Source organism: Lycorma delicatula, chromosome 6 (assembly GCF_047948215.1).
Source record: "Lycorma delicatula isolate Av1 chromosome 6, ASM4794821v1, whole genome shotgun sequence".
NCBI lineage: Eukaryota > Metazoa > Arthropoda > Insecta > Hemiptera > Fulgoridae > Lycorma > Lycorma delicatula.
In genome coordinates this window covers 143,452,370-143,464,541 of record NC_134460.1, presented here as the reverse complement: position 1 = coordinate 143,464,541, position 12,172 = coordinate 143,452,370, and the positions used below count along the sequence as shown (strand labels likewise).

Here is a 12,172-nt window from a genome sequence, read left to right as displayed (position 1 = left end):
TTTTACATTGACATTAGTTTTTATAAAATAATCTAACTTATATAAAATAACATTTCAGCTAATGTTAATGAATCCACTGTTAGGTTTCCCCATAATAAGTGTTACATTTTTGTGGAGGAGTTTCTATGTGATAAGAGATGGCTTTCCTATTGATTAATGCTTTAAATTCTACACGTTACTTAACTTATTTTCATGTTATCCTAAATTAGTGAACTGCTAAAAGTTCCCAACATATCTAAATGTGTTCACTCTGAGAATTAACAGCGCGTTGCTTTTTCTTTGTTTTTTACATGTTTGCTGTGAATAGTATATCTATTTCACATAATATTTAGAAGATACTGTAAATATGTTGTGTAATTGTAAGTAAAGATCAGTGAAAAAGGATTAATAACCACCCATAGATTGATCCATCATTTAAAACAATCCTGCTCTTCAAAAGTTTGCATTTTTATGAGATTCCTTACTATAATAGGTATCTTACTTGAATTCTCTCACTTAAGGCAGCTCAGGGTGTTTAAAAGTTGCATTAAAAAGATTTTTTAGTTTAACTGCTTAGGGCATGTTCTTTTAAAAATTGCTTTTCCTATTAAAAACATTTCTCCAGCTCTCTGATGAACCTCAGCAGGTTTTCTCTTAATTTACTTTGTAATAGAAACTTCTAAAATTTACAGTTTAAATAGAAGTATGTTATAAAAAATAAAAACACTTCAGATAATAGCCTGGATTGCCATTGCACTCTTACCAGAAAGATGTCACCTTATGCACTTTTCTGTCTGCTTCTTTGCTACTCATTGATTCTGCGGATTCTCATTTTCTTTTTTTTCACCCCAGACCTTTGGGTTTTACAAACATATGATAAAGTCTCTTGGCCTACTCCTTTTTCTATGTCAATTGTTTTTGGTTTGCTTACCAAACTATTTGCTAAATTCCTAAAATTCTTTTTTTCCTAAAATTATAATTTTTTTTTTTTATCTGTTGTCATTTTATAAATGATCCAGGTATTAACAACTGCGACTAAAAATTAATTCAAGTGCGACCTTATGGTACCATTTTATACTCTTATGCAAAACAGAATAGTGGGATACATTTGGTCACTGTCTACTCCTTTTTTTGCTTTATTATAACACAACTTGATTTCTTCACTGGTTCACCTTTTCTGTTGGTCTTTCCTGTGTCATGGGAGTACATTGTTGTCAACATCAATACAGGCTGTTTGTCTCGCCATTTTATGACTAATTTTTTTCTTTTCTAGACCAAAGATTTCCTCACATTTTAATTTCAATTATCTTATTTCTTTGGGGACTCCTTTTTTTATTACTTTGCAAGGTATCACAGTATGCAATTTTCACTTTTAATAATTTCTTTGCCAGAGTTATACCAGAGTAAAAATTGTCAGCGTACAAGGTTGCTGACAATTGCATATAAGCAATTATGCAATTTATTAATCAGAACTATAAACATTTTTTTTACCATTAGGCCTAACCAGATACAGATTATTATTAAAACGAATAATCTTGACCACAAATAGGAAATAACCGAATTACTTGGCTTACATAAGTTATAAAAAACTTAAATAGTTGATGCATCCTTACCCCAGAGGTAGGAATCACAACTATGTAATGTGTCATAACCACAGGGTGTTTCGTACCACCGGCGACCAAAAGGTAAATATTTACAAAAAAACCCTTAAAATCACTTATTTGTTGGTATAACATTTTATAGAATAATTAAAAATAATCACGTTAAAGAAAAAAAAGCAGCCGCACTGAGCTGAGTTTTCAGTCAAACCCAGCCACACTAAACACAAGGTCTCCAGTCTCCGGGGACCGGGACAGCACTCGGTAAAATAATTCCACAGCAAATGCATTAAATAAAAATCAGACTTATTTGAGAAAGTTTCAGATTATTAATAAACTTCATCTTATAGTAAAATAATATAATAAACTTTATGTATCTAATGTGAATGCACATTTACATATGAAGAATTTATTTATCTTTCTCAAAATTATGTGCATTAAATATTGTGCATATAATAAATAATATATACATATTTATATGTAAAGAATTTATTTATCTATATTCAATTTGTTTGTCTTAATGTTATTTTTTTCTTAAAAAGTCCTTTTTTTATGCTTTAGGTGTGGAAGCATATGCTCAGAATATTACTGAAATTTTTTTTTACAACTGCATATTGGCAGCACAAATAGGAACAATACATTTTCACAATAATTTTATTAAGTGTCAAACCATTAAGATGCAAATTAAAATCTTTACAGTTTTTAACTATTTGCCATGATGTAGCCAGTTGTTAACAACAGGAGACATAGATATGTTTTCATTAACAATAATATACTTATTTTTGAGAACTTTTGAATACTTATTATAATTCATACAAGGTGAAGAATAATTAGTTTCATTTTCTTCAGATTGGTTAATTTCTGAAAGAGAGTATAACTTGAGTAAATACAGTTACATAAGTAACAACAACAATATATTACAATATACAGTTAGATTACATGAGTAATAACAGTATGATATGAGTAAAACATGAATTACAAAATGTCAAGAAGTTGCCATAACTCTTTTTAACAAGTTGCAAATATCTAGGATACTTACACTGAGTTTGCTTCAAAAGGACCTACTCAAATAAAGTACATTACAGGCACTGTGCTGTATAAGTTGAATACTTAATATTAGGTGATGTATTTTGTGGGGGTTTATATCCAACCCTTAATGATGTTAAGAATGGTTTTTCGTACTCAGGTAGGTAGGAAGTAGTCTAGATGCATTAACAGCAAACAGTACATACCATACTGCTACTGCACTCGTGTTTTTTTCTGAGGAAGAATAAATTCGTAGTTTCTAAAATTTTGCTCACAGATGCGTAGTTCTATGAATGTGGAGCTTTGTAAATACAAAAAAAATATTTATAATGTATATATATTAACATTTTAATCAGTATTTTTCAGATAAAATGTTTGCTAAAAACATAAGTTATAGTAAAAAGCTACTTTTAAAAACTGTGAAAAGCAGCATTAGTTGGGACATGAATAGTATATTTAATGATATCTATTCTCATTTCAAACATTTTTCATTATACTTTAATCTTTTTAAAAATATTCAAAATTACTTCTGGATTTGAAAGAAAAGTTGAAAAGTCTGTTTATATATTAACAAAAAAAAAAATTATTAAATAATTTTCCCTTATAGCGCAATATCCTTTTGCTTCAAATGTTTTATCCAATTAAGATAACCCTGTAAAAATTTTAAATATTATCTTTGATCTTATTTTGTTTTCTTTTGTTAGCGTGGTTTTGTTGGAGGAACCATAGACGTTATTAAAAAAGTTGATATCGATGATAATGAGGAAGATGAAGAAGAGGAAGATTGTAATTACAGCATAGAGAGTAATGATAATATACATAATAATAATAATAATCATGAGTTGGATCCACGTGCTGGTCATGTTGATGTTGAATTGCCTCGTTTAAACTTTGATTGTCAGCAGATGATCGTTATGTTTAATTCACTAAAGTCAAACAAATTAACTACAACTAAAGCTAGAAAGCAAATAGCATCTCTTATCTCAAAGTAAGTAATAGTGAATAATATTTGTTTTCAATAAATGATTATTTAGAGAACTAATTGATGTGTAAGTATATTCATTTGTTAGGGCATAAAAAGAAATATAGTATATTAAAAACCCAAAACTTAATAAATTTACATATTGTTAAATCAATTTATGACATGTCCAATATTAGTATGTCTTCCACCAGTTTTTCTCATAATCATTAAACCTTTTTGTTTAGAATATCTTTTTTAATTGGATCAAAGTTGTTGAACATACTTATGAAGTTGTCCAGCAAAATTGCTCAAAAATATCTGTTTTCATCCTGTGTCTGGAGTATAACTTTGGACTGTTCACTTCCATTTAATGAATAATTCACTTGTTTACATATCTAGCTTGTTAAATGAAGTGACTGATATGAATCAATGGAACACGTAAGTGAAAAGAAAATAAATCTTCTTTTAACCATAATCACTTAGTAGGTTTGATCTGTTTCTCTATTCTCTCTGCTCCTAGATAATTTTTTGATTTCTGTATATTTATTATCCTACATTTTACATTTTTCTTCTATAACAATAAATTAGGAAAATCTTTAAACATAGACTTTTTTTCTGGCTTTCCTGTTTATTTTTTACTTTTATACTGTATTACACATTCAAATATAGAATTTTAATATCTAATTTATCTTCATATTTAACTTACCATTTACAATACTGTACCTAACTTAAGACTGCTTAAGTTGCTTTTCATATTATCATTTTATATTACCTTCTTTTACTCTGCATTAACTTTATCCATGTGTTTGGTTTCAACTCGTATCACTGAAATACCATTCTTATTTTTTAGTTTAAAAAACCAATAAACCAATTTCAAAGAACAATATCAATAACAAACATATTAGACTTTTCTTCTTGAATTGTTATTTTACTCTTAGACATTTCTTTCAAAACACATTTCAGGCTTACACATCTTTTTGTTTCTCCCAAATTCTCAAGCTATTTTCCTTTCTTTTCTTTCCCCCCACCATATTTCAGTTTCCCATTAAGCTTTCAATACATTTGAATACTTAATTATATTATTTTTTTTTTCACCATTTGCTGAGGAAGTAGGCACATAAAGCTGCAGTATTGTAGTCTGATTGGATTTTGAATCAATTCTCTCATTGTCTTATGAATGATACACTTAAATTTATATTATCTGATTATTCCCTGATTAAACATTCTACTTGTTTCTCTACTTACTAATCCTTACCATATCTAAACTTAACATTTCTTGTTCTATCTCAATTCTAAAAAATATTTGGTTTTCATATTTCTAACATCCCCTTGATAATCCCCAACAGGAAGTTGTAGTATTGTAGGAGAAGTTATGAAATAATTAATATTTGCTCAGAAGTAGAGCTGTTATTTTTCATTCTTTTCTACTACATATTATTTAGTTTTTGATCCCAGCTGCTACTGAAAAGATCCTTACCTCTTCAGAGACCTCTCCATCATTCAGTCACTTCGCAGAGTATAACAACTTACATATTAGGATAGCAGTTACATCATTATTTATTTCTTAGAGGCATGTTAAATATGAAACAATTTTGATCAAACGTGGAACAATTTTGATGAAACAGATGAACTTACTTTAAAAAGATCTATTGAATGCTGTCTCATTTAGAACTGGTGGCATTTATATCAGTGGAATCCCGACTGAGGTCTGGCTGATGGTTGTGAGATGTAATCAGTTAGAGGGTCTAAAGGTGACCTCTGGTAAAGCCCCTCAGGGCTCAGAACGGAGGGGGTGGTGTGGTGACTGGTAACATCACAAAGTGGGTGTCTTCCCCCTACGGGGTTGGGAAGTCATAATAAACCCCTACGGGGTATTTTTCTAATAGATGTCATAATAAAGATAGAAATCTTATCGATGATGGGTGGCTGAAATGTACTGCACAGTCACCCATAACTCGCAAGTGAAAATGTAGTAGAATGAAACAAATATGACATAAAAGTACATTTGATACGAAAACCTACATCTGTATTCCAGTGCAGTCACTATTTACAGCTACACATTTCCCCCAACAGTAAACCAGTTTTCTCACTCTTTCAATGAAGAATGCCGACAGTCTTTTGTTTTGAGCCAAGACCTCGCTGCATCCTTCAGATCATCCATGTTGACATGAATAGCCTTATTACCTCATTAATTGCAGAAAGAAGTAAAAATCTCATGACACCAATTTGTGAGTATGGAGGGTGTGGAGTTGGTTCAACTTCACAAGAGCCTTGGCAGTTGCACACAGTTTGTGCAGCCAAGCATTATTGTTGCAGAATTATCATGGGCTTCTTAGATTGTTGAAGATGACACACACATCTCTATCAACATTTTATCACCCAGAATTTACACCTACCCAGCTTCCAGGTAATTACTCATACACACATGTTTGGAATCCCATAACATTATTGATAAAATTTTTTTTCAAAGGGTTGTATTTTGAATTTTTTTGATTATGGTAATCCATAATGCCATTATCCCATGCTCTGCCATTTTTTCTGGGTTATAATGATAATCCAAGTTTTATCACCCACACAATATTGAGAAGGAAGTAATCTCTCTCATCACAATAACATTTCAAAAGTTGTTACAATTTTCCTGTTGTTGTTATTTTTTCTTTTACGTGTGTTTGCATGGACCTGCTACAAACAGATTTTATGTTGACCCAGTTGTATAATAATGTGTCCTACTCAATCTTTCAATAAGCCTATGTAGGTGGCAGTGCGTCGTTGTGTGATGTAACAGACATTTGTTCTTATCAGTTACAGAACCTGGTTATCCACTGCGAGGTTTTTCCTCTTTTATTTGCTTTGCCAGCTTCTGATGTATGAAATTCTATTTTCATAATACTTCTACCAACAGTTTCATCACTATAAATGACTTTTAGATGATAATGAATGTTGCAAGCACTCATTTTTATACTGTTAAAAATTCAATCACTACATGTTATTTTCAACACAACATAGCAGATATGACTCTTAACAGTGATAACCAACAGGAAATTAAAGAATTTGTGACATCAAGTTTTGGAATGTTAGTAGTAGAGAAATGAAACTACATGATGGCAACACGTAGTGCTTTGTATGATATTTTGTTGTTTTACATTCCATCTTGAATTATGATATTAAATGTTTATTTATTTGTTTAATTTTATGATAAAAATGAAGTGGTGAATAAAAAATTGCTAGACCCTTACAACATAAGGGTTGTAGATCTCTGCTAAGAATTTAGATATTATATCCAAAATTATTTTTTAAATATATCCTTAATGTGTTCATCACTAATTATATTGCAGCATGTGAGAGGTGGTAAATCGATAAAAAAGTGTTGTTGTTGCTTGCTATGGCAGAAAACATTAACTCAGTTTACTTTTTTTAATATTTATTCAATTACATTAAAATTTTATTGAAATATATTATTAAATTAACATTAAACAGCTGGTTTGAAATTTCTTATTCTTGTATTTAACAGGTTTTCTTCATTAATGGCTGGAAAATATCCTCTTGGTTTACAGAAGCTTGAATTGCCTAATAAAATAAACTGGAAAAGTGTTATTAGAAATACTGCTGAAAAATTAATAGATTTTCAAAAAAATGAATGCACTGATAATAATGAAGATTCCTGTTCATCTCTTGTTGACTCTGTTGCAGCTGAAACAATTGTTAATGGTAAATTTGGTAAATGGCAGGTCACCCCTGTTAAAAACAGTAAGTCTACGCAATCTTCATTGCAAACTCCAAATTCATTAATAAAGTGGGAGATCATTGAAACTCAGGATACTAATAATAAAAATATCCGTGAAAATGAAAACAATAAATTGAAAAGAAAACTGTTTGAAAATAGTTTTTCCTTTAATAATACAAAAAAGAAAGTTAAAATCAATAATATGAATGATGATTTTAATGTTGAAGAAACTAGTGATACAGAGATCGTAATAAAACAGCGAATTGGTATTCGAGAAAGAAAGAGAAGAAAAAAGAAAAAAGACATATCAGGTTATAGAAATACTGGTTCAATAAAGACCAAGAACAAAGCTCTACAGAAGGTAAATTATTATGTAGGATTTATGTAAATTTTTAATATAAGCCTAATTTTTAATGCAAGTTTAATCTTTTATATAAATATATGAATTTGTAAGCTACCGAATGATGCAATAAAGTTATTAGATTCATGTGAAAACAATGAGGAGTTCTTTTGTGGGTCTGTGATTTCAAGAGGTGCTTATTACAGTAGCGTTTACTTGCACTAAAGGCATAGGAATTATGCTATAAATAAGTTTTTCATCATCTTGGAAAAACTTTTTCATAGCATATAATGCTAATCTAAATTGAATTTGTATTTATGTATTTTGTGTTGGTGACATTTTATACACACACACACACATATATATTAGTGTATACTATTATACTACTATACACATATTATATAGTAGGCAGTGAGTAAATGCTCCCCAAATATATTTTTTTCTGTTCTTTTTTTTTTACATTTATGAATGAAAAAGTTTTGTTGAAAAAGATGAGTTTAGATTAAAATTTAAACTTTTTAAATTTTTAAACTTTAAAATTTAAAGTTTTTGGGTTAAAAATCCTTAAGTTTATTACTCCTAATAAATCTTAATTCCTTAAAATCTACTTAATACCTTTATTTATAAAGGTTTTTCAGATAAAAAGGCATATTATATTAACTTGTAAAGATTTTTAACTTTTGAAACTTAAGAAATCTAGTACTTCCTTCAAAATTGTGGCACAAATTTTCTGTGATTCATCTTAAATTCTTTTAAATTTTATTAAATAATCTAATTTTCAGTTTTCTGTGATATGACGTTTCAAATACTTGTATGTTTTTCGTTTCTTTCATATTTTTGTATATTCTGGTGCTCCAAAAGGTTAATATTTATTTCTAATTTGAAATCTTATCTTCTAGTATGCTCATTTTTTGTGCGATGAACTTGCATTTTGTTGCTTAGGCTAGTTAAACATTTCCAATATTGTTTACAATTTTCATAATTTTTCTATCTTTTTAGAAATTTTTACATCCTTGTACAAAGTAAAGGAAGTATTGTAATCGCGAAAAACTTCGTTTTTCAGATTTCAATAGAAATGTCCATTTTGACTAGTTTCAGCGTGATGTCTGTACATGCGTATGTATGCATGTATCTCGCATAACTCAAAAGAAATTAGCCTATGTTGAAATTTTAGATTTAGGACTGTTTTAACATCTATTGTGCACCTCCCCTTTGCTTGCAATCAACTGAAGCAAAACCAAAAGTGCCCAAAAAAATTTACTTTTCATTTTAAAAAAAATGTGTATGTGTAATTTAGTAGGCGTACAAGGAAGTGGTGTCTACATCAGATTTGGTGAAACATCTGATTATTCGTTTTTGTCATTTTGTTGATGGTTACATCATAATAATTTAAAAAACATAGTATTAGATAGATATATAACACTTACATTTATTTAAAGATTAATAAAAGGACTTTTAATCTATCCTAATATTTCACGTAAAATAGTTGAATTAATAATTCTATAAATATTTGATGTTAATGAAAATTAATATTTTAGAAATTGTATAACTCTCCATTTTATTAAAGAATTGGAGGATCGCATCTCACTTTCAAATGAAATAAGTTTAAATGAAGTGCAACAAATGTATATATGTAATTTAATAGACGTACAAGGAAGTAATGTGGTGTTCACATCAGAGTCTCTCTATGAATCATGAGACCTAGCCGTTGGTGAGAGCGCTTGAGTGCTCAGTGATGCAGAATAGCTGGATCGAAGGTGCAACCATATCGGAGAGGTATCTGTTGAGAACCAGACTAAGGAATGATTCCTGAAAGAGGGCAGCAGCTCTTTCAGTAGTTGTTAAGGATGTAGGTCAGGACGACTTAAACGGCCACATCAACATCACTCAGTCCTCTGTGTACTGTGTAGCTAAAAGCAATGGAAAACTACAGCTGCTTTTTTCCAAGAAAACGTAACTCTCTGCATTTTCATATAAAAATGATGGAGGCACCTTCCTTGGTAAAATATTCCAGAGGTAAACTAGTCTCCCATTCAGATCTCTAGGTGGGGACTACTAAGGAAGGAGTCACCAGAAAATTAAAAAATAATATTCTACAAGTCAGAGCGTAGAATGTTAGAAGTCTTAAAAAGGTCGGTAGATTAGAAAATTTAAAGAAGGAACTGGATAGGATAAATGTAGATGTAGTAGGAATTAGTTAGTGAGGTTCAGTGGGAAGAGGAAATGACTTTTGGTTAGATGATTTTAGAATAATTAACTCAGCTTCAAATAATGGGCAGGCAGGAGTAGTTTTCATAATGAACAAGAAGGTAGGAAAGAGAGTAGAGTATTTCAAAATGCATAGCGATAGAATCATTATAATAAGGATAAAATCGAAACCTAAACCGACAACGATTGTTATTGTCTATATGCCTACAAGCGCCCATGATGATGATGAGGTAGAGTGAATATATGAAGAAATTGATGAAGCAATTAAACATATAAAAAGAGATGAAAATTTAATAATAGTCTGAGATTTGAATGCAAGCATTGGAAAAGGCAAGAAAGGAAATATTGGGTGAATACCCACACAAAGTATAATTTAGTAATTGCCAAAATTACTAAACACCCAGTTTAAAAATCATAATAGAAGAGTATACACATGGATAAAGCTAGGTGATACTGCAAGGTATCACATAGATTATATCATGGTTAAGCAAAGATTTTGAAATCAACTCGTCAACTGCAAAACTTATCTTGGAGCAGATATTAATAGAGACCATAATTTAGTGTTAATTAAATGTAGATTGGGGTTTAAAAACCTGAAGAAAAGGTGTCAGATAAGTGGGTGGAATTTAGAGAACCTTGAGGAAGAGGAGGTAAAGATTTTTGAGGACATCGCAAGAGGTCTGAATAAAAAAAATAAGGTAGAAATTGTAGAAGAAGAATGGGAGAATGTTAAAAAGGAAATTCTTAAATCAGCAGAAGCGAACTTAGGTGGAACAAAGAGAACTTGGATTTAAGATGATTTATTGTGGCTGATGGATGAACGTAGAAAATATAAGAATGCTAGTGATGAAGAAAGAACATTGGTAAAATAGACAGAGTAAAATAATGGTAAAAAAGACAGAGTAAAAAGTTTTTAGAAGGAACAATGAATGGCATGGATGAAGTCCTACGCAAGAACTATCACATGAAAATAAACAAGAACAAAACGAAAGTAAAATGTAGTAGAAATAACAAAAGGACCACTGAATGTAAAAATAGGAAGAGATTATGGAGGTAGAAGAATTTTGTTATTTGGGAAGTAGAATTTCTAAAGATAGATGAAGCAGGAGCTATATAAAATGCTGAATAGCACAGGCGAAACGAGCCTTCAGTCAGAAATATAATTTATTTACATCAGAAATTAATTTAAAAGTCAGGAAAAGATTTTTGAAAGTATATATTTGGAGCGTAGCTTTATATGGAAGTGAAACTTGTACGATCGGAGTACCTGAGAAGAAAAGATTAGAAGCTTTTGAAATCTGGTGTGTAGGAGAATGTTAAAAATCAGATGAGTAGATAAAGTTACAAATGAAAAGGTGTTGCAGCAAATAGATGAAGAAGAAGCATTTGGAAAAATATAGTTAAAAGAAGAGGCAGACTTATAGGCCACATATTAACGCATCCTGGAATAGTCACTTTAATATTGGAGGAACAAGTAGAAGGAAAAAAATTGTGCAGGCAGGCTATGTTTGGAGTATGTAAAACAAATTGTTAGTGATGTTGGATGTAGGGGGTATACCGAAATGAAACTACTAGAACTATATAGGAAATCTTGAAGAGCTGCATCAAACCAGTCAAATGACTGAAGACAAAAAAAATATCAGAGTTTTTCTGTTGATCACAGTTCTGCAAATCAGTGATGATTTATCAGCTACTGTATATTATGCTTAAAATAATGTGCATAAAATAATTGTAACATGAAGAAATAATGATTTAAAAAAATCATGTTTAATGTTATTTGTTGAGGTAAAAATGCTATTCCCTGAGAAATTATTCTTATTAGTAATATTGTAACATGTAGTAAGTGTTTTGTTTAAAGAACATTGTTATGTTCGTTTACATTTTTGGCATTATTGTTTATAAATAAATAGGTAATGGTGCAGAGGAAGGGCAGTAAATGAGAGAATCTTGATTATGTTTGGCTTGTGCCAGGAATGTTTTTGTGTGGTATTCTTGCCAAGGCTTTCTCACCCTTTTTTCTGCTCTCTTCATTCATTCATCTGCAGATGCATTATTTTAGTGTTGATTCCTAATTACTTAAATGTAGTCAAATATTTATTTAGTTAATAAAATTGTTGAATACTGATTAATCTATTTCGTAACGTATAATGTTAATAGATGTAAGTCGATCAATTTCTTGAAAAATATTTTTTTAGATTTTTTCAATTATTTATTTTGTTAATGAATAATTTGTTCAATCACATACTATTAAAAATATATCATTCATCTGTTCAGTTTTAATTTATTTTGATTTATGTAACTGAAAGTATTCCAGTTTTTTTTATTAAACAAAATTT

The 12,172-nt window shown here is 29.9% G+C and overlaps 1 protein-coding gene across 2 annotated transcripts in view; it reads left to right on the top strand.

The window, feature by feature from the left end:
• Positions 1–12,172, top strand: part of Nnp-1 (Ribosomal RNA processing protein 1 homolog Nnp-1) — a 42,697-nt gene that overhangs the window by 24,846 nt on the left and 5,679 nt on the right. For both annotated transcript variants that reach the window (XM_075368717.1, XM_075368716.1), the window contains exons 5-6: positions 3,308–3,591; positions 7,076–7,649. In XM_075368717.1, coding sequence (XP_075224832.1) covers positions 3,308–3,591; positions 7,076–7,649 — 858 coding nt within the window. The remainder of the gene's footprint in view (positions 1–3,307; positions 3,592–7,075; positions 7,650–12,172) is intronic.